The sequence below is a fragment of the Anneissia japonica genome, unplaced genomic scaffold (genome assembly GCF_011630105.1).
Source record: "Anneissia japonica isolate Jap-2015-1 unplaced genomic scaffold, ASM1163010v1 scaffold288060_len1141017_cov207, whole genome shotgun sequence".
NCBI classification, from domain to species: Eukaryota; Metazoa; Echinodermata; class Crinoidea; order Comatulida; family Comatulidae; genus Anneissia; species Anneissia japonica.
The window spans coordinates 651,476-674,467 of NW_022712486.1; the positions used below are offsets into that span (position 1 = coordinate 651,476).

General features: G+C 34.7%; 2 protein-coding genes and 1 long non-coding RNA gene across 5 annotated transcripts in view; 2 read left to right on the forward strand and 1 right to left on the reverse strand.

The window, feature by feature from the left end:
• LOC117107880 (constitutive coactivator of PPAR-gamma-like protein 1) overlaps positions 1–7,355 on the forward strand; it is a 28,306-nt gene extending 20,951 nt beyond the window's left edge. The window contains exons 8-15 of one of the 2 annotated variants that reach the window (XM_033249702.1): positions 770–911; positions 1,448–1,700; positions 2,569–2,680; positions 3,400–3,606; positions 3,914–4,130; positions 4,304–4,397; positions 4,531–4,687; positions 5,403–7,355. In XM_033249702.1, the coding sequence (XP_033105593.1) occupies positions 770–911; positions 1,448–1,700; positions 2,569–2,680; positions 3,400–3,606; positions 3,914–4,130; positions 4,304–4,397; positions 4,531–4,687; positions 5,403–5,822 (1,602 nt within the window). In that variant the 3' untranslated portion in view covers positions 5,823–7,355. The remainder of the gene's footprint in view (positions 1–769; positions 912–1,447; positions 1,701–2,568; positions 2,681–3,399; positions 3,607–3,913; positions 4,131–4,303; positions 4,398–4,530; positions 4,688–5,402) is intronic. The other variant, XM_033249703.1, reaches the window with a different exon arrangement.
• On the reverse strand, positions 7,042–15,089 carry LOC117107881 (leukotriene A-4 hydrolase-like). Its single transcript, XM_033249704.1, has 16 exons — positions 14,774–15,089; positions 13,622–13,761; positions 13,332–13,452; positions 12,803–12,871; positions 12,272–12,429; positions 12,078–12,150; positions 11,460–11,781; positions 10,941–10,966; positions 10,593–10,737; positions 10,170–10,273; positions 9,974–10,050; positions 9,569–9,623; positions 8,812–8,907; positions 8,370–8,452; positions 7,958–8,062; positions 7,042–7,738 (listed from the first exon to the last, which is right to left on the reverse strand). Exons 1-16 carry the CDS (start codon positions 15,065–15,067, stop codon positions 7,621–7,623), a joined length of 1,986 nt encoding a protein of 661 aa, XP_033105595.1. The 5' UTR covers positions 15,068–15,089; the 3' UTR covers positions 7,042–7,620.
• Positions 15,090–15,329: 240 nt separating this feature from the next.
• Positions 15,330–22,992, forward strand: part of LOC117107883 — a 30,084-nt gene continuing 22,421 nt past the window's right edge. The window contains exon 1 of one of the 2 annotated variants that reach the window (XR_004445299.1): positions 15,330–15,452. This is a non-coding gene — a long non-coding RNA (uncharacterized LOC117107883). The remainder of the gene's footprint in view (positions 15,453–22,992) is intronic. The other variant, XR_004445300.1, reaches the window with a different exon arrangement.

Here is a 22,992-nt window from a genome sequence, read left to right on the forward strand (position 1 = left end):
AAGTTTATGATTTCAGGCATTTCTCATGCAGAAACTATCTTTAAATCCTTAAAAAGTGTTGTTTTAACATTAAAAATAACAGCATAGAATGATGTATAGATATATAAAGGTTAGTTTAGTGCAATAAAATAGATTTCCAAAATTTTGACATTCCAGCATGTTTTGGCCATTTTCTCTGTAACAGGATTTGCGACGAGTGACTGGTTTAGCTTGTCTTTGCCACATATGTATTCCGCAATCATTCATCAGGAAATTACCTCTCAATATGTTTCTAGGTTCTCCATACTATCAAGTTTTATGTGACTAGATTTGCCCATACTCGGTGTGATATGACATAATCATGCCTATGTGAGGCTTGCCATCCCAAATCCAGCGTACTGAACTGAGTAATTAGCGTAAAGAAATGTGGCAGTATTGTATAGCCTACTTTAGTATAGAGAAGCCGTAATACTACTACGAATAACTTGGACAATAGCAAGTCGATTTCAGTAAGACCTAGCGTTTTAGAGCTTATAATGTGGGGAGTTTGAATATATTAGGAAGTGGAAAGCCCCATATATAGGTGTGATGTGACCTCATCATCCCCATATACGGGCAAATCTCAGAAGTGTGTTACATAAAAACATACTGTTGACAATTTTAAGGAAAAATGTGAACTATTCCTGGAATTGAACCAGCAACCTTCGTACTACCATTCTGCCATTATTCCCAGCATGGTACTGTATAAATAATAGTTTTTGGAATAATTTTGTTGTACTCTTCTATATAGGGGGAAATTCGTTTGGGATACACGCTAGAGGATGAGATGGGACCAGAGTTCACCCCTTCAGCGTTGATGTTCCGTCCAATCCGTCAGAAGATCTACGGACTTCTATTCAGTATTCAACAGTATTATGGAATCAATAACAGAGGTATGATTATATGACCCTGATCACTGGACTGCAATGATGTAGCTGATATATTCTGTAAAGATAATTGATTTCAATCGGCTATCAAACATACTCTCTGTTGTGTAACCTGAAGAAAAAAAACTGTAAAAACTGCAATAATTGGAATGGATAAAAACAGAAGTTGGCTTACAATAAGACTTGGATCAAAACAATTTAGTTTACGCTATGTGTTTATGTTTTTTTATTTGAAAACCATTATTTTTTCCAACATTACAGAATTTCTTTTAATATCTCTAAACATAATTTGCTTGTAAGATAGCTTGTGATTACTTATTATTTTGTGTTTTCAACCATAAACCATGATACCTTAGTTGAGTCTTGATAAGATATAGATATTTGTTAGACGATTAATTTGTGTATTCCTGATAAAACTTAAATTGTTATTGATATTTTTTAGCTGCTGTCAAGAAAGTGATGTGATATTAAGTGACATTAGGTATCTAATACCATCAAACTGAAGCAGAAATGTAATATTTATTTGACATTTTGATTTTCAGAAGACTTCCCCAGAGTTGTTATCAAAGAGTGGTGTGTCTACCAAGAGAATACACTTCAGCAACCGGATGCAGTAGAAGCCACACCCCTCGAGTGGGTAGCTCCGCCCATCAGTCGTATGTGGCTGGGACGAGAGACTGAAGATAAATCCTACCGTTTGCGGGCATTCTTGTCTTGCATGTCCAGTGATTCTCCCTCCATGTTAAAAACTGCCTTTGTGCCACGACATGCAATTCTTCTATGCTGTGTGCTCAGGTAAGTCATTATGTTTCTATGTAATAAATGAATAAATATATAATATAGTATAAATGCAGGGTGGCGAGTGACTTTTCAAATACACTTGCCTAATACGTTTTCACTAGCCAAAAATTGTACTGATGATGGTGAGCTTCAGTAGTGGTGCCAGCAAGGTGCGGACAGACAGATCCATACCCCCATCGTCCTATGCCAGTACCTGGTCATCGGCCCAAAATGACACTGCTCTTAAATTGCCAACCCCTAATAATGTGGTCTAAAAATGCAAAATTTGGGACGTACTATTGCATGAAAACTCTACTTGTGAACCATACCAGAGAATTTTATTCCTAGACAACATGAAGGCTCTTGTTGACGCTTTTGTTCGGACGATGATTAAAAGAAATGTAAAATTGTCGCCTGCACCTGTGTGGAGCCATAATAAACACTGGATTTGAAGAGGCCTGTTAGAGGGCGTCCTTCGCTTGAGAATTACTAGTATAGTATGGTGGGTTGTATGCATGCTCATAATAGTTACAATTCGAACAGGACTTTTTTTTATTTCTTATGGTAGGATTTTTCACGTCAGTGGGGAGGAACATCACTTGCCAAATTTGTATTTCACTCGCATTGGCGAGCAGGCAAGTGTTAGTTTTGCACCCGTAGATGTAATATTATGTGTAATATAGAACTTGGTATAGAGAAACAGCTTCATTAATAATTATTAGTATTTTAGAACAATGATTTAAATGTAATGTATTTGAATAACCTTGATGGTAGGTTACATATAATTTAGTGTAATTGAAAATAACATTATTTAATGTATACCTTCTGGTGAAGTACATTATTGTTATTACATTTGACGTTGTCATGTTGTATTTCCTCTTAGATATATGATGCATTTTAACCCTCCAATCCTGCGGGAACATGAACTTGACGCATTCCTATCGCAGAGCGTCTCACCGATCCTTAACCAGCCAAAGGCACTTCAAGAAATGAAGGTACCGTGGCCAAAAATTGATTCCTGCTTTTGTTTTATGCTAATTCTAGTTTAAGCATCTTATGATATCTTTAAAAAAACTTAATTCATGATTCAAAATCATGAATTTATTTAGTATCTTAAACAACAAAAAATCCACACTTTAAATCACAGTGGCATACCATGTGATGTATGATGTATATGAGCCAGGGGCCTTTGTATGTTGGAAAATAATTTTCTTTAAGACAATAAACTCTACGACATTTGCACTAAACTCTAATTTGAAGGCTTAGAATAATTCATTGTTCCAAACACCCACCCTGTTTCTCTACTATATAAATTGCATGCATGGGTGGTACAAAGAAATCTGGTTTTAATATCCTGCCTTGGTTGATACTTGGCTCAACTTCAACGAGTAAAGTAACAGTTCAGTTTTCTGATGCTGAGAGACGAAATGTACTGTCCACATTGTCAAATATAATTTGATGTCTGAAAAGGGCTTTTGGTGGTTATCCATTTTTTGTCTTTTTACAAGAATACTATACAATGTTAGGGATTGAATATTTTTGAGATTTAGAAATAATGTTCAATTCAGCTTTGGCTGTGATTTTATATATTTATTTTTGATATTTAAATTAAAAACATTCTATCAAGATGTTAAAAAAATACAGAATTTCATACTGATTTTGAATAAACCCAGAAAACCAAAACATTAATGGTAAACTTTTTTTTTTTAAACAGATTTCTCATATTACAACTCGTGGCATACAACTGGCAGCAATATTTATGCGAGGCATTGAGGCTGCGATGATGGCTAACGATGCTTGTGGATCACCAATCCCATGGGAATTGTGTTGTCCATGGTTATTTTTTGATGGCAAACTTTTCCAGTACAAACTCTCCAGAGCCGTTAATAGCAGCCACTTAAGAGATATGTGTGATGGCAAAGTAAGTTCGTAATTTAGTCATTATTATGGCTATTAATTTCGTTTTTAATCTTTGTTTTTGATATTAATGTTATAGATGTCAGGCCAAAAATATGCCAGTTTCCTGCTGTCAGCTTATGATTTTTTTGGCAGACAACATAGAAATGAGTATTGTTGAATACTAAATGCTGGAAAATTTCATGTTTTATTATCAGATGCATTTTAATTATACCATTTTTTAATCTCTTAAAATATAAACCAATCTCATTTTATTAATTATACCAATTTTAACTTTGTTGCTATAACATTAGACTAATCACTTTTTCTAGATGGACCAAGTTGGTAAAGTAGAGAGAATGAGGCAGGCAATAATGGAAGGAATTGCGTACGACTTTGCACGTGCCCGTCCCACGTTGCCTGCACACATGGGTATGGACCACATGTATCCTTACCCGCCGATGGATTATGGAATGAGCTTCCGACCAGCTGGGCAAATGGTGCCGCAAGGACCAGGCAATAAGGGGCGGGGAAGGGGCTCAGTATATTGTGAGTAATGTGGTATTAACTGCTGTACAGACAATTTTTGTAGTGTAGCAGTGTATGCGATTTGTTTTCTAAATAGTTGTGTGTTTATCAACAAACTTTGTTTAATTAATTTATGTCAGTTATCTACAAAGTTTAGTATTGTTTATGATGTATATTTGTTTATTACACGGCAGCACGGCCGATGAATGGACGAGGAGGACGTTTGGAGGTTGCCGGAATGGTGGTTGGTGAGTGGGCTGGTAGTGATGGAATGAGAGCAACAAGAAAGTAGGTCACTTGGAATATTTGATGAGTATTTGCAATTCAGAATTTTAATTAGCTTTTTAGGGTATTCAAATTTTGCTATAAATGATGTCTTTATAACGATTGTTCCAACAAAGCCTCGGTTTCCTTTCATCAGTAGTGGTAGTGGCAGCGGAGGTGGTGGTGGTGGTAGGCCTTACAACAGTGCTGGACACCAGTCTTGGAGCATGTCTCCAAGCCATGATCCAAGTTTCTATTTCTATGGCCAAGGCTCTCAGACAATGTATGGACCACCTTCTTTTCAAGACCCAATGGTAAGTTTGTTTAGGGCTTAGCTTTCCTGAAAACTTCAATGAGCATAGATGATCAGATAATTGTAACAAGCATTGTGGAACCTGAGTAAGGCTTTCAATCAAGAGATTGTGAATTTCAGACTGACATTGAAACATTGATTGTACTTTGCCCAGGATGCGCTTTACAAAAGTTCAAATCGAATTAAAATACAGTACTTTACATAAGAAATTATTAACACTGGTAAAAATAAATTACATAACAAAAATTAATCCCAAAAACATGGAGGTGATTGCATGTTGTGTATTATAGATTCGGTATTTGATGACTAGATTAAAAAAGCGCTTTCAACATATGAGGCATATGACGTTGAGACGGGAAGTGCATAGTACGATGTTCATGGTTGACCGCATTCCCCGTCGCAGCTTCCCGTGTCACCCATTTCAAAAGCTCACTAGCATACGATACTGCAACATTCGTATGCTAATTACCGAGTTTAACAATTAGCGAAAGTACCCCAGGTTTTGGGATGACAAGACTCATAATTCTGAAATTGATATGTGCGCTTTATACATCCTATAAAATAATACAAATTATAATGTTTTATAAGTTAGGCTGTACCATAGTGGTTAAATTCTTGCCTTCCAGTTAAGCCTCATTTATTGAGAAAAAAAAGTACTACTTTGAATATGTTTAAACGAATGCATTGACTGATTATGTTCTTCCTTGAAACTGTAGGTACATATGCAGATGATTTCAGCAAGGGGACGGTGGGGTGGAAGGACATACCCCCAAGGAGATCGAAGACCAAGACAAATCAAAGGAAATCGCGGTGGTAACACAGGTGGCAAAGGTAGAGGAGTTGGGAGGGGGGTAACAATAGAAATGGAAGATTCACAGGAAGTTGAAGATGATGAAAGCGAGAATGTAGAGGTCGCTGTAAATAGCGTTGAAAACGATACTTACGATGATGCACCTGAACTGTTGAAAGATGAAAGCACAACGAATAAAGATGCACCAGCCGAGTGCAATGAATACATAGACTATGGCAATTCAGACAAATATGGAGACGGTCACATGGGAGGATACGACCTGCCGACAGCTACTACGGACCTGTCAATCAATGGGGGGGATAGCTATCAAATCACGGAACAGTAAGAACAAAAACGTTGCACTCGACTCAGTCTGGTTGGATTTTTACAGGATGTCAACTCCTTGTTGGTGCTTAATATATTTAACAAATGGCACAAGAGAAGATTATTTCGGTTTTGATTATTTGTACAGCAGCTTTAAAAAGCTGATAGAAATATCCAGTAAAATTCTCTGTTTACAAATTGACCAACCAGAGATTACTGTTTATTGCAGGTCTGAATTTTAGGCATAAACATATCATTTTTTTCAACCATGGTTGGTTTTTGATTGGTAATATAGACAGACATAGATATTGGATAGTTACTGCCCGGTTTCTTCTCCCTCCATAATTGTAAATTATAATGACAAGACTTGGTGTAATCCTTCTTGCAGTGATGGACTGTGTTTTTAATTCCTTGGATAATTCAGAAATTAACGATACCAAGCATATTTGATGTGTTGATTATAAGCTGAAGATAGTAGTTTCCCGTCCCCTGACTTTTTATCCTTCAACTCATTGGTATGGTTAAGAAATTGATATTGTATTATTATACTATGACTAGCAATACTGTATACGGAACAGTAAAAAAATGTGTAAGCTAGTTCTCTGCATGTTCATTGACAATGAAATGGCACTCGTTCTGACGCTCATTCTGAAATCCTAGTTTAATAGAAATGTTAGTTTTCAAAATTTTCCTTGTGAATTAGTTCAGTAATAAATTTTTCTAGGAGTTGTAGGAACAAAGTTTTTTTGTAAGCCATCTTAAATTACAGTACATTATTAGATGAAAATATTGTATAAGCTTGGATTGTATACTCTAAGCCATGACTATTTGAAATAGTTACAAATTAGCCAGTGTCCCTAGAAGTATTGTCCATGTATTCCCACAATTTTTTAGTATTGGGAGACAACTCTCAAAATTTATTTTTTGCCTTGAATACTCAAAAAAATTGCATGTGTAAGTTAACATTAATACAAACTAAGAATCTATAGAAACACAAATAAGTGAAGAAAATTTTAATTTAGTTGAGGGCTGTTCTATCTGTTGTGCACCCTCCTCCTTCCTTGTTTGCCAAACTGCTTCGTTGTAAAGTTTTGTGATGTACTGTAATAATGTAGGATGGTAAAATTTCATAGCCTTGCTTTTGATGTAAATAGCGCCTAGACCATATCAAAATCAAAATAGTTGATTTTTGATATTCATGCAGGTGACATGCCAATGAACTCTTCATCAGAAATGAAACATTTAAAATGATAGTGATTTTATTGATCATCAGGCACTAATTAATATCTTTCTTAAAAACCTATAAGAGATTTTCATCTAAAGCCGCACACCATACTGTTCAAATCAATCCCTCTTAAGGAAAATATATCAATTGGTCAATGTACTGTCATGCAATTAATCATGATGGAGATTTTTGTTGAGAGTTGAAGAATGTTCTGGTATGAAGGGGTATGCTATATCTGCGAGCAGTCTGCAATTGGTAGAAAAAATGCAGCGTTTTTGTAGTATGCAAAGGCTTCATGTATTTTGTATTAAATACAAACTAAGAAAAAAATATGCTTTGAGTCCTCTATGAGGTGCAATACAATATCGTTAGCTTTATAGGAGAAACTCCTGTTTACAAACTATGAAAACAGTATTTTCGAGTCACAATACAAAAAATAAAAAAAATATTGTTGGCTTTATAGTGTTTAAAAACTAAGACAAAATTGTTTAGGAGCAACTCCTATTTACAAACTAAGAAAAAATTATATATTTTCAAGTCCTCTTTGAGAGGTGTAATACAAAAATATAAAAAAATCGGTCGGTTCTCCATGACATCACTCCAAGTTCAAGTCCTTGGCAACCATGGAACGTGTGATCGGATGCATATACTTTTCCTGCTCTTTGAAATTGGCAACCGCTTTGTCACTTGCCTTGTCATATGCATACAATTCCCTGAAACGAAATGACAAGAAATACACCATAACTGGCCTAGAGAATTGGGAAAGTTCTTGGAAGAAGCCAACCTTACTAAACTTTACTGATTGGAAAATTAAATGAGAAATTGGTTTGCCTGAAATTCTGTATTTTTTGAGTTTATATTATAGATTATGTCCATCCTGTAAGTGGGCGTTTTTTCGCTGTTGGCTTTAAAATAATTAAATGTCCACTAACCTGTAAATTGGACGCACAAATTTCATTCGTCCTTGGATGTTGACAAAGTCTAGAGCAGGCTGTATTACAGGTTCATGTTCAGACTTGATTTGCAGTTCCAACCACCTGGAAATGAGGATGGAAATCTCATTTTTTGAACCCTTCATACTAAATATCTGGACAGAAAGTTGCAAAAGATGTATTCCAATATTTGGGGGGGGGGGGGAATGAACGGAATTCACCCCATGGGTCTCATTTTAAAGCCCAAAGCTTTATAACTAGACTATCATAATGTACAATTGTCAGGCTCGTGAGGAAAAATTGTTTAAATGTTGTACCACTGATTTTTCTAAGACAGAAAAAAGTTGTCGGACGAAAAACTGGGGAACGGTGAATGAGATGCAGATTTTTTAATATTCGAAATATTTCTTACTTGAATTTAATCTCTGAGTTGTGAGAGGCACTTAGCTGATAAGCATTATCCATAGCTAGTATGTGAGAAATTGGCAGGGGATCCTGATAATGAAAACAGTAATCAAGTTTTAGTTAAATAATAATAATGACATCTTCTAATGCACACAGGGCCAGCCACTGGTCAACAAATACCAGCAATCAAGATTAATTTTTTTACTAGTGTATTGGCAGGACTCGTTAGGAAAGGTGCTATATAAATAAAATTGGGTTGTGTCATCTTGGATGAACATCATACAGTACAGGGAAAAGAATACATTATCCTAGATGGACTTGCTACAAGGAAATAAAAGGAGACCCACAGCAACCTATGATGAACAAGTTATCCTGAATGGAGCAGCAGAACAACATTGGTAATAAAATATTTAACATAATATCATTTCTGAACAAAACAATCGACCAACCTTCTGCAGAAGTTGTCCTAGGAATTCCTTTATCTGTAGTGCTGAGAAGTCCTCAATGTCTGTCTTGCTGAAGCCACCGAGATCGTCCTCAGAAGCCTAAGTGAAGCAAGGAAATGTTGCACATGTTTCTGTATACTGTACTGTGATAATCCGTCGTTACCACTGTTTCTATTTAATATTCCAAAAATATGCCAGCCAGTAACAATCCCTTCAGCAAAACAAACTTCAGGGGTTGTGAAAGTCATGCAGGACAGGTAGAAGTTGGCGACATTCAATATAAAAACTAACAGGCTTGGACAGGTTTAATTCACTGTTAATACCATGTTGCTGCCTAGAATGTTCAATAAATCTTATTTAATGCATAAGAATGGGAAAATTTAGCTTGGCATAAGCCCTAATTGTGAAACTCTTAAAATCCTGGAGAAATATGGGAGAAAATGTGGAATTTCCAGGAAAACGGGAGATGAACCATGGCAATCCGGGAGACTTGGGGGTGAAGTGGGGGATCGATGATTAGTTAAGGGGAACCAACTCGCAAAATAAGGTGATTTTTAACTACTGTACCTGCAAGTGGCTTTTTTTGGGGGGGGGGGGGAACTTATAATTTTTGAAGGGGCATGCGGCCCCCCCCTGTGTACCACCCTAGATACGCCACTGCCAGGACCCCTCTGAGAGCAAGCATCTTGACCACCATGCTTTGACTCCACCGCTTTATAATAAACAGATTTTTCCTTCTATTTGCTGTTTTATTAATTACCTGGTCCCAAAGTTCACACAATTCAGTGCAAGCATCTGCCAAAGTTGTGTCGTAGCTAAAAGAGACAATGGTAAAAAATGAGATGTCATGATGATCTTTCACAACACACCCAGAAGCTGCTAACATTCATACTGCATGATCATTAAACCATATACATAACACATACCAATCATTAGTGGATCTAAAAATATAGAAAGAAGGGCACCAAGGGAGGGGGGTTACAGGTGGAGGGTCCAGACAACCTCAGGAACACAAGGTTGCAGCTGATGAATAAATAACACCCAGATTGTTTTCCCCTTTTGTTTTTAAATGTTCAAAAATTTAGTAGTCCAAGCTGGCCGGGACCCTTGAATCCCCCTTGCTAATACAATCAGGTTAGAATGCACAGTTGAGATGAGTACTTACTCAGGTTTAACTGGTGGCATACCAGGTTTGAAGAACCAAGTATCCCAATCAACACCATCGAATGCATCGCTGGGCACCTGAAAACAAAAAATATCCATTAACTTCCAAACATATTACAGGAGACCTGAAATCATAACTATTGTAGCTTCTTCTAATATGTCACTGGTTACTTTATCAAAATAATACTAGGCCTAACCTTTTTTTGGAAATAGTCCAGAAAGCACTCTTTCCACTGATCTGTGTCGATGCTCTTGAGGGCAAAAGTTGCTATGTAATGCTTCAAGAATCCATCCATAGCCTCTGAAATATAACATATTTAACAAATTTAGGCTCTTGTTACTATTTATGGAGTTGTGTTAGATGTACACAAAATACTAGGACATTAGTGGATTAAACATACCCACTCTCCAGGATGTATCCTAGGCCTAATCAGCAGCGGTGCCAGTAGTGGGGGTTGGGGGAAGACAATTTGTCTGGACTCGCTGTGAACTGTTCTTGACTTGAATAGCAAGACTATTATGTTTGATTCAATGACTGGGGGTAATAATGTGAAGCGCTTTAGAGGCCTAGCTGGTATGAAATTAGAATTATTAATTAATTAATTAGAATGAAAAATTACCTGGCCCGCCAACAAGAGTCTCGAGGTAAAACAAGAACGTGTGCCCTTTCTCATACGGAACACTGGAAAAAGAATCATCAGGATCACTGCCCTCAAGAAAGGGAATTAGCTTTGTAAATTCATGTTCTTCACCATATTCTTTCACCTGTGAATCGAATATGAGAAAAGATGATGACAAAAGAAAAGAAAAAACAAATTCAATTGACAATAGCATACTGTAGCTTAGTTAATAAACCTTGTTGCTTTCCTTGTGTTTCTATAGAGGTATTGACATCATCCTTAGCCCTGTGTACTTTTTTACCATTTACAGTACTGTAATAATATCAATAATAATAAAATACTACTTACACTGTTGATAAGGTCCTTCCAGCCACCTGAATAAATGCAGAAAAATAAATGAAATTATAATACTGTAAGTTAAAATGTATAACTTAACAGCTTGATAACCATTTCTGGACTTGCTTAGCTTCAATATTCATATATGAGGTTTGCTATCCCAAAACCAGCGTACTGACTAATTGTTAAACCGATTAATTAGCATAAGAATGTGGCGGTATTGTATACTTTAGTACAGAGAAGCTGTAATACTTTTATTCACAAGTCCTTTACTGGGGCCATCATTTTAAAGCTTACAATGTGGAGAAAAAGAAAATATTAAAAAGTACATGTTTTGGGCAAGCCACCTCATATAAACATAGGTCAGTCTTAAGATCTGGTGTTCCAAAATACTGAGGCAAAGAAGATGGTGCTTAATATCAAGGCATTGACATTTAAGTGATTGAGGCTACCAAAGCTAGTATAAAAGAACAGTTAAACAAAATGAAGTTAAATTTCAATACAAGATTTTGAAGTTAAGAAGTTAATTACCAATGGCATGGAAGTGCCTGGTCTGCTCGTCATTGAGCTTAGCAATTATTTTGCGCTCCAAAAACACAGTGTGGCCCTCATTCAACCAAAAGTGATTCCAATTGAGGTTTGTAACCAGGTTTCCCGTCCAGCTATGCGCTATCTCGTGGGCAATCACATTGGCAAGTGACTTGTCACCAGCCAGAAGCGTGGGTGTGACGAATGTGAGACACGGGTTCTCCATTCCTCCAAATGGGAACGATGGTGGAAGCACCAGAAGGTCGTATTGATCCCAGTTGTATGGACCTGCTATTGACTCAGCAGCAACCAACATCTTCTCTGTCTGCATTCCAAGGATAAAGAATTACCAATTAATAATATCAATGATAATTAAGTATACTTTTTAATTTATTGAATAATACTTTATATGATTCAAGTTGATATTCATGATTCCTTAGTCATTTTTCAGATGGCATTGGCAGTACATATTTAAAGACTCTTGAGACAAAGAATAACAATTCAGATATTAAAAAACCTTCGATAATATCAGGGTGATCATTGCACGTAAATAAACCTCTTGAACGCTTACAATAATTTTAAAACTATTACTACAGTATTACTATAAATAAACACACATACATCTTCAAATTCAGCTGCAGCAATATCTACAATATCAGCTTCGGACCATATAGATGTACGAGGGCCAATCTTCCTAATTACAAAAAAGTAAATAAAAAGAAATTAAAGCTAAATTCTTGGAAGCAACTACCCTGTGTTAGCAACATTTTATTTCCAGAAAGAAGTTTTAATTGAATTAGAGAAATGAAACTAACCTGCTTTCTAGCGCCCCCACGACAATAGCGAATAGGTAGCTGGGAATGGGCACAGTCTGGTGGAATTTGAAGATTCTCTTGGCACCATCTCTAGATGAAAGTTGATTCTCCAGTCGAGTGGCACTCATCAAAGCAGTCAACTTATGCGGAACCGTTACCTATTAAAAAAATATTAAAGAGTTCATTAGAGGTACAACGTAACTTTCTAGACTTGACCGATGTCTCTTTCTATTTAGTACAAGGCTACCGGTGAGCTCACCGGTGGCCCTGTTTTAAGTAAGCCAAAGGATATTACACTATAGCTTTTTATAACCTACAACATGTAGTCCAGGAAGACATGGTAAAATCTCTGGTGGTACAAAGGGGAGGTGAGGAAAAGATGAAGAGCAGAACTGCCACCACTGTGCAAGATCGAATGAAGTCTAACCTGCAAGGTAGTACACCCGTTACTTCTACTGAAAAAGAATCTGAATATATAATTGTATCTTAAGTAGGTCATTATCAAAAATATTCAAAGTCTACATAACTTACATCAGCCTGGTACGTGATTTTGATTGCCGGGGTATCCTGACATGGAACAATGCTTCTTGCATGTATAGCCTTGGTAAAGAAAAATCAATTACAATGTGAAAATTTGGAACAGATGTCATGCTACTTTTCTTACAAAAATATTTTTTTACCAAGGTCTAATCAACTGCTAATGTTAACATACTAGCAGAGGATGTGAAAAATGTTAAAATAAACTGCTGGAAATGACAAAGTGTACAAGAGATTGGAAGCATGTACCACAGCCCACCACCACCCATAAACATGAAAGTGGGTGGTGTTTAGGAAGTAGGCTTATACTCAAATTTTCAATGCAAGCATTTAAAGTCAGCTAAGCTTTTAATTCACATCATACCCTGGGCTTATGCCCGAGGAAACACTGGTAAGTGAATTAGGATGTAAAGTGGTGGGGGGGGGGGCTTATACCCAGGCGGCAGGTGTATACCCTGGGGGAACTACAGTAGTTAAATATTCCAGAGTATTCAAAGCTTTATTGTGAAGTACACAATCTCACCTGACACTGGCTGTAAAGATATGGGTGCTTCCTGCCAGATGTCTGCTCAGGTTCCATCCATGCCAAAGCTGAAGCATTTGGTGACGTTGCATATTCAACGGAAATTTTTGCAGTGCTACCTCTAATTTTTTAAGAAAAAAAAATAATTGCATGTTTAAAAAATTTCAGCTTGTAGAATACAGTCTTGGTATTAAAACAAAATCTTAATAACTTTTAACATTTTTCATTGCTTGCTTGTTTTTTCTTTTAATAATGCCTAAAAAAAATGCACTTCTTCCATTCCCTCTTACTTTTGTTGAGCACTTGTAGGTAATTTTATCTCCAGTGGCCATCCATACGGTTTAACCTCTTCCTTAAGATTGAAGTCTAACTTCTGGCCAGTCTTGAAATCTGTGACTGAATGGATTGTTAAGGAACGTGTGTCGAGAACCTGGAAATAAAATTAAAGAATTGTGTAGATGTTATTTATCCATTCAGATAGTTATTTTACAGATCCTAGTGGAGTGGAGTTGAATAGCTTGGTGGCTAAGCTGCTTGCCTATTAATAAAAGGGTCCTGGGTTAAAGTCCTGTCATGGTAACAAGATGCATATATTGGAGTTCTTTTCATTCTTATGTTTAAAACATTAAATTTAAATTTACTATAAAATAGTTGTAATTTTCTGAACTTTGTTTTGAAATTGAACAGTTTTCATATATCCTACGAATGGGACTAATAAAGTAAAATCAAGGTTCGATAAATATCATGGCGATGATTCTCCAAGTGTTTTCTACCCCACGCTACGCATGCGTGTTCTTGAATACCTTTCAAAGAGGTCACATAATAGTGTTCATCCACAATATACCAAGGTCATCACAATTATAAAAAATATTATTTCCTTGTGTGAATTTTGATAGGAGATCCCTTAACCGGAAGGTTTCTTGCCTAAATTCAATCAACCAATCAGAGACAAGACTCGGTATTGTTAGGTCCTGACTACTTTACATAATCCAGTATGGCCTAGATGTAGAATAATGTAGTCCAAGTACAAAGTGAATATACCAGTATTTGCATCTCTCAAGGTTAGGGTTAGTGTTCAACCTCATTAATTAATATCATCATGAAAATGCTGTACCAGTAAAACATTAGCATTTTGCTATGTTCTATTTAGTTATCACACTAGCTCAAAAAGTAAAGCTAGCAAATTAGCAGTTATAATCTTGAACCTTTCAATTACAGAATTAGGTTACTTAAGTCCACAAATATAGCAGCCAGCCAAGCCCCATCCCTCTCCGCCAAAAATATGTAGACCTCCCTCCCTGCCTGGCCTAGTCATATTCACAAGGATCAATCTTCACAGCAAACAATTTTAAAGTCTACAAATGTTCTAAGTACTAGTAGATATATGCAAAATACAGTATATATTTCATAATTGCATTTTAACGGTTGCAAAAGTAACATACCAAATGTGTAACCGAATCCTCCAGGGTCTTAACGTCCAGAATAGCACTGCCCTTGATGCTCTTCTCTGTGAAGTCGACATCCCATGTCAGCTTTATGTTAGTGGTTATGATCTTATCAGGCGAAGATAATGACGAAGAGTCGACACGTCCCATATTTAAGGGTTTAGTTTGGAAAAATACGAAAATACCAAATGATGATTTGTTTATTAAGACCGAAGAAATAGCTCCAAGTATGAAGATCAGTACCGCTACAGCTCCAACCCTGTGTGGGATTACAAAAGGGGAATTCCTCATTCTTGACCCTTTTACTGCTGATGACCTCGCTGAAATCGCATTAAAACAAATAGGGGTGAAAGAACGATATGTTTTATATATAGACAGAATTGATTAAATGTTGAGCTTTATCTTCTAGAGAAAAGACATTGAATTTGATAATTGGAGGATGATATTTAAATAATACTAATTAGTTGTTTATCTTTGTAAAAAACTATGTAAATATAAAGTAACAATTATGTCACCCTATGACATTATAAACTGTTCTAAAATCCGGATGGTGGTGGCGCTCGATTAAAAAACAACCATAGTTGTCTGCGAAGGAAGAATAAAAAATTAGTTTTGCCTGTTTTTATAGAAATGTTTTACTGCTGGCAGTGACCATTATTTCATTAAACATCAGAACGTAAGTGCAGGTTTAGCAAGAGTACCGTAATGACTTAATACATGCAAATTATTAAATAATATTTAGGCTAAGTAAGGCCTCCCCTCCTTCTCGAGTCCTGCTTAGAATTTGCCTAGGGCCTAGGCTAGGCCCTAGGCCAGGGTCTAGTAGTAGTAGTAGTAACTTCTTAGATAGGATCGAGTTGGATCGAATTCGTTGACTTGTGGCCGAGTTGACTGTGGCCGAGTTGACTTGTGGCCGAGTTGACCTGCACCCTATTACCCAAGTCAACTCGGCCACAAATCAACTCGGCCACAAACATTTTGGCTTCTGCCAACTCGGCCACAAGTCAACTCGGCCACAAGTCAACTCGGCCACAAGTCAACTCGGCCACAAATCAACTCGGCCACAAGTCAACTCGGCCACAAGTTATTTAATGTAAATCTAAGATTTTGCATCCTTTTTCTTCAATATATGATTGAAATAAAGTAAACAGTATGTTTTAGTAAAACAGGACCACCACACTACCAAAAGAGATTTGAATGCTATTGCCTATGAATTAAAAAGAGTTATTTATTAATGTGTTTGTCTTCTGTTTACTCACAACATTCTACTTCAACAATAATATTAAACAACAATAACGACAATAAATTAGTAATATTTACATTGATAATACTAATTAGTCATTATGACGATAATAAATGTGATAATAACAACAACAACATTAATAGTAATATTTATTTTAACAAATAGTAATAATACTAGTATGGTAATAATAACGATATTTAAATATCAATTTTAATAACTAATTAGTGATAATAACGATATTGAAGGTGATAATAGCAAAATACAATAATAAATTAAAGATAATGTTTATTTTTATAATAATAGTAATACTAATTAGTAATAATATTAATAATGATACTTATAATTCTAGGCCTACTTAGTAATAATAGGGTAATAATATCGATAATAAAGGTGACAACAACAATAATAATAATAATAATAATAATAATAATAAGAGAAAAATACTAATAAAATGCCAATAACAACAACTTTTTAAATTACTATTATTAAAATTATAATACTAAGACTAATAAATAATAATAATAATAATATGAATAATAATAATAAAAAATCGAAAATTATTTATTATTTATATGGTACTATAAATATATGTACTACCGGTATATATATATACTGTCTCTTATACACATCTTCTTCTCTCGTATGTTTAAATATTGTTTAAAATTGGCAGTTGGTAAAGGTATGCCACCAGCAGACTACCGTGTTGCAAATGACTTGTGGCCGAGTTGACTTTTGGCCGAGTTGATTTGTGGCTGAGTTGATTTGTGGCCGAGATGACTTGTGGCCGAGTTGACTTGTGGCCGAGTTGACTGTAGCCAAACTTTTTGTGGCCGAGTTGACTTGTGGCCGAGTTGACTTGTGGCCGAGTTGACTTGTGGCCGAGTTAACTTGTGGCCGAGTTGACTTGTGGCCGTGTTGGATCGAATTCTACGCTAGTCACTATTTTACTATGTTAAACCATGGGTAAACTAACTACTGACCCGGTAAACTATAGTATAGTTAGGTAGGCCAGGGCTTATTAAGCTAAGCCTATGCCCTAGTCTGACGTCATATACAAAGGAAAATGCATAATAGAAGGATAGTATTAGGTCAAGAAGATAAAAAGAAATGCCTAAATGTATGCAATGTCTTAAGCATCTTAAGTAAAGTGGGCCTACTAGGCCCTACATCCAGTTTCGTTTTAAAATATCGTCCTTACATTTATTCAGTTGATTTGCTAAAGCCCTGGTAATGTTTGTAAGACTTTTTTTGGCCTAACTAAAGCATGTTCCATGTCAGTTTGAAAGCTACGTTCTCCTTGGCTAAATTAACCAAGCTGTGATGTAAGTTGAGTCAAGCAGGCATTTCCAATATCTATAGTATGTAACCATATGATGTTTTTCTCAAGCAGAAAAGTCAAATTAAAATTCATTGGAACATTTATTTTCTTCCTTTAAATTTAACAAAAATTAATAAGGTCTCCTTAAATAAATTAAAGAATAATAAAGTAAGAAAGCAGTTGCCCAAAGAAGTTTGAAATAAAATCTAGTGATGGGCCAGATTGATAATAATAAGTACAGAGACCAATACAAAGAGCTCCTCCTGAGCATGTGCTAATGTGCATTGCAAGACAATATCTTTTTAAAATAGTCTAAGGGTTTTGCTGCCCTCTATATTATCTAATTTTTAGCTTGACATTATTCATATACACGCAACATGATAATCATTATAACCATATGAATAGATTTGCTAACAATAAATTTGGTGACAATCATATGTTTGTATTCATAATTTGTATGAAAAAACACTTTAAAATACTAGTTTTTATGTAGATGGTGTGGAATCCAGAAATAAGTTGTGTTTCTCAAAATTTCAGAATAATTATAAAAATTAGTTATTCAATTCTGATAACAGGTAATTTAAATAAACTAATTTTTGTCAAAGATGTTTTCATCTGTCAATTAATCTGAAGTCCTCTAAAATGAATTTTATTAACTTACGGTTCATCTTCTTAACAACTATATTTATGTAACTGCCTTTAAAGTGATAAAGACAAGACAACAGATATGGGTGGTGAGAGATTATTATCTGTTTTTGATCAATTTTTTTTAAGTTGAAGGTCAGCTATATAAATATATGCATCCAATGGCCCAGGTCAGACATCAAGCATGATTAACTCAAATTTACCTTACTACGCTGTTGAAAAACCTAACTGGAATTATTACATGATATTATTATATATTCAATAGTAGAAATGTAAGATTGGAAAACGGTTAGATAGACAAGGTGAAAATTGAAAAGGTATGGTCAATAATTCAGCGTTATTGATGTAGTAAAGAAACACCATCTTGAATATGATGAATGATGTTTAGAATATACATCACCGCTGCTACTCAGTAGTCTTCTAAGTTATTTCAACATCGTAGACTACTAATGAGATATTGATGCTTAGTTCTGACTACTGCAAATTGACATTCATGATGGTAGTCATAATAACTTCAGGCTGCTAAAAAAGAACCATTATTTGCATTTACCTTAATAATGTTTTTCTTGATGTTAGGCCTACTCCGGAATTGAGCAAATCGAGGGATGAATAATACTCATTTCTTTTGATATGTACGAGAACACCTTTTGATATTAATGAAAACATTTCTTTTCGAGGATGCTTCTTGATATAATGATCCATCTTGTAGTGTTCTGCCTAGCAGAATACTTGTTCTATTAGAATACTGTACATTGTGTGATAATAAACAGATATTCACAGGATTTTAACATAGAACAATATAAATGTTGTACTATAAATGGTGACTCCTCTAAACCAGCGTAGTAAAGATATCAAGATAAATTGTACTCAAAGACACTCATCGTACTCTTACCATCAGCTTACATTGAGTATTTGTTCAAGCCTCATTGTACTTTTAAAGCCTACTTAACATAAGCTAACAGCTAGAATTTTTTATTTGTTTTTGTCATGAGAATGCAGGATTGATTCTGCCCAATTCTCATTGATCAGACCAAACTAGTTACATTATATTCTATAGCTTCTGGATGGGAAACATCTAGGATTTTTAAATTAAAGGCATAGGGAAGGGGGAATATTGAATTATTATTCTGTGTATTTGAGTTAATGGTTCCTAGAACTCAATTTGGGATAGATTTTTCTTAGAAGTTGGCTGATATTTGGGTATCATACTGTAATTCTGTTACCAAATTGGTAATTAATGTTCAAGTTTGAGCAAACCAGTGTTTGTAACCTAATATATTGTAGAATCGTTAGTATTAGTCGTTGTCATAGCTCTTGCTATAATTCTCATTTTGTAATATTTTCAAATAAATTGTAATGACATTTTAGAGGTAATGCTATATTATTGGTCTTTGATGGAGTTTCACAGCAATAACAATATTAAATTGAATTATAATTACTTCACACCAAGCAGAGAGGATACAATAAATGCAATTTAAACATTTAAAAGAAAAAAAAGAAGATTATTTCCAGTATAGACATCAATCAGTCAAGATGGTGAAACTCATATCCATTACTTTGAAATTATCTGTCACAGATTTTCAACATAATCAATTGCCGAAGGATAAAATGTGAAAAAACTGTTGGCAACAGATGTAACAGCCAAAAGGAAATTGGAAATAAAAGCTATTCCTTAACTTAATTAGCATTTTGATTGTTAATTGATTCAACTGCAGCTCCCCATAGGCATTTGTTACAGACTATGAATTTATCTCGTAAAGTAATGTCCTCGTCGTCGAAAAGGTCGATCAAATCAAATGATTCTAACCATTATTGTGCGAATTAATTTCGGGTTTTAATGGCGGACGTGTGCGTTGAATTTGCATTTAATAGCCAGGTGCGTCGCTGGAACTGCCACAAGCCTTCAATAATTGCCACGACAGCTACCTAATTTGTTGAATTATCTTGGGAGTATTTTGCAAAATATTTATTCTATGGATTGCAGATACAACATTCGAAATTAAAGAATGAGATCAAATGCAGGAACATCATACACATTATGTTCAATTTCATTTTATTATTAGTGATTACTTAGTTATTATACTGTTTTTCTTATTTAACTGTACCCTGAAGTTTGGATGTTATGGATGTAGCTATGTTACCAATAAGCCACCATTTCCTCTAAAAATTGTGTCACTTTGCCTGAGGAATACTGAAATTTGGACACTAATTCTTTATTGGACACTCCCTTGCCACTCTTTCCTGGTCATGTCAACACTCAGCTTTTCAGGAAGTTATCTATTTCGATTTTACTTGTTTATTTCAGTATTTAATACTCAATCATGTAATACGACTGTGCAAGGTACTTAAGGGTAGGAACTACTGTACTGTATTACAGTTTGTGGCCAAAATAAGGAAGAGCCTACTAGAATTTCTTTGACAACAGGAAACCTATGTAGAAACACTAAACAGGATACACTGAGGGAGACAAAAGCTGAGGAAGGCCTTCATGAAAAGCATAGGGAAGCTGCCAGTGCATAATACAGTAGCAGCCAGAGATAAAAAATTAAGAAAAATAAAAAATTAATTTATTTCAGGCCATCTAGAGGTGCCATACTCATAAATATTTGCACCTCCGTCCCATCCATTTTGGGTCTGAGGTGGTCTACTGTAGACCTTCCTTCTGTCAACTGCCCCAGGCCCTCTCTTTTTTTAAATTCCAAGATCCGCTACTGAGGAATTGGTACCAGATGATGATATACCAGTACAGTACCTAAATTCAAATTCAAGGTTTATATAAGAACTAAAAATTAAATATTACAACAAAAATGATTCACTCTCATATTTATTTCAAAATTAAACTGTTTTAAGTGGTTTTTTTATTTATAAATAGTCTTATTCACATATATAAAAAATGTGCAACAAATTTAAGAAATATTCAATTTGTTAGTAAAGCTGTTCGAATTCTTTTGTTTTACACCAAATATTGGCAAAAGCATGCCATTACATCTTGCTCTTAAAATTATAGTTTTTGAAAATATTTAACATCAATATCTATTTGGTAAAGCTTTCAAAAAATAAGAAAATATATTGGGTACCATAGGTTCATTACCATAGGATTTAGTTTACAAAACAATCATTAAATTGTATTTAAATGTATCTTATTAACATCAAAATTACCTGAAAAACATTTCCATGAATCATTTTCTCATTTGATATAATGTCAATGTACAGAAGTTCAACACCTAAAATGAGCATAAACACCTAAAACATGTTTGCTTTTTTAGGAGGTAATGTGGAGGGTGGGTGTGTGTGGGAGTGTGAATGTTGTTGATTGCACATACATTACTTTAATTTATTTAAAATTTGACATTCAATTTAATTTCCCGTGGATATAACTGTTGATCTAGTCTTATAATAACTTCACCTTTTTAACAACAGATATATCAACCTTAATATTCTGAAGTGCATGCATGCTTGATGTAAATGTCATTATCCTTGTGTGCTCTTTATATTTATTGGGTAGAATTATCATATTTTCAGTTTAATGTCCTCTCATTACCATCTCTCTCATAACAAAGATTTATTCCATGTCAAGGATAAGATCTCAATTTTTCAACAGCCTATACCAACGTAATCCACCATTTTTGTCATGAAGATGCTATAGCAAAACTAACAAACTCACCAATAAGATTACAAAATTATGCTAGAGATCATCTGTTACTGGACCAAAACCCTGAGAAGAAGTTAATATTAGACTCTCTCTCATGTGTACACTTAAAGCAAAAAAGTATCTTAGGTGAGAGATAATGTTCTTTTTAAAATCCAATTACAGTATCGGTAGTTATCATTATGGAATTCTGAAGAATTTCTTGGAGGATGAAGGAGATGGTTCCCTTGAGTGTGGTGGCCTGGGTATTTAGGTAACGACCGTAGCAGAATGTGTTATCACATTTGTCTATTCCGTAATATAATAATAACATTTTTTAAACTTTAAAATAGCATCATCGACAAAATGATCTTTCCAATATTCTTGATATTTTTTGAATAATTCATTAACTGGTTATAATTATGTTCTTATGCAAGTACAGTGAACCCAGCTCGAACATTATATATTGATTTTAATATTCATGCTCAGGTACATACATTAATTTAAAAATCACCATTATTATTTTTCATAGGATAAAAAAGTTATACCAGGTGCAACATGGGAATGGTAGTAATGCATGGTGTTGCTAATAACGTAGGAAAATCAATTATTTCCTGTTATAGGCTTGCAGCACTTAAAATGTGCTTACAACAAGCTGCGTCTGAGACCGTATTCTAATACAGTATAAGAAATTAAAATTTAGTGTATTCCAGTGTACAAAAAGATATACAAATGTTACATAAAAATATTATAACCTCAAAATATACATTATGTGCTCACACACACTTGACCTCGTGTATTTGCAAACTATTCCAGAATTGTAAATTTTAATGATAATATAAATTTAATAATTTAATAATAATAATTAGAAGAAAAAAGTAATTAAGTTACAATAAACAACTTACACTTAGATAAATATGTTGAATAATTCAAAAATTAATACTAATAATAATTGATAGTAATAATAAATATGAGCTTTCCAGTTCGTTGGGAATGCACATGGCATATGTGGTAAAGACAAGCCAAACCAGTCAGTTGCCTCAAAAATCGATTTTGAGTTATTATTACAGGGTTAAAGTGTAAAAACAAGAACTATAAAATGGTAAAAAAGTCATTCAAATCTGACATTTCCTTATGAAGTTACAAGCGTGTAAACATACAGCTGTTTAAAGAACAATATATGTGGCAAAGACAAGCCAAAACAGTCACTCGTCGCAAAAATATACTAATAATAATTGATAGTAATAATAAATATGAGCTTTCCAGTTCGTTGGGAATGCACATGGCATATGTGGTAAAGACAAGCCAAACCAGTCAGTTGCCTCAAAAATCGATTTTGAGTTATTAATACAGTGTTAGAGAGTAAAATAATAGCTATAAAA

Excerpts from the sequence above, each read along its gene's own strand:
- LOC117107881 (XM_033249704.1), bottom strand. The coding sequence starts at position 15,067 with ATGAGGAATTCCCCTTTTGTAATCCCACACAGGGTTGGAGCTGTAGCG. Across the intron at positions 12,151-12,271 it reads GTGGGGGCGCTAGAAAGCAG|GAAGATTGGCCCTCGTACAT; the intron begins GTTAGTTTCATT and ends TTTTGTAATTAG. Across the intron at positions 8,063-8,369 it reads AACTCAGAGATTAAATTCAA|GTGGTTGGAACTGCAAATCA; the intron begins GTAAGAAATATT and ends CCTCATTTCCAG.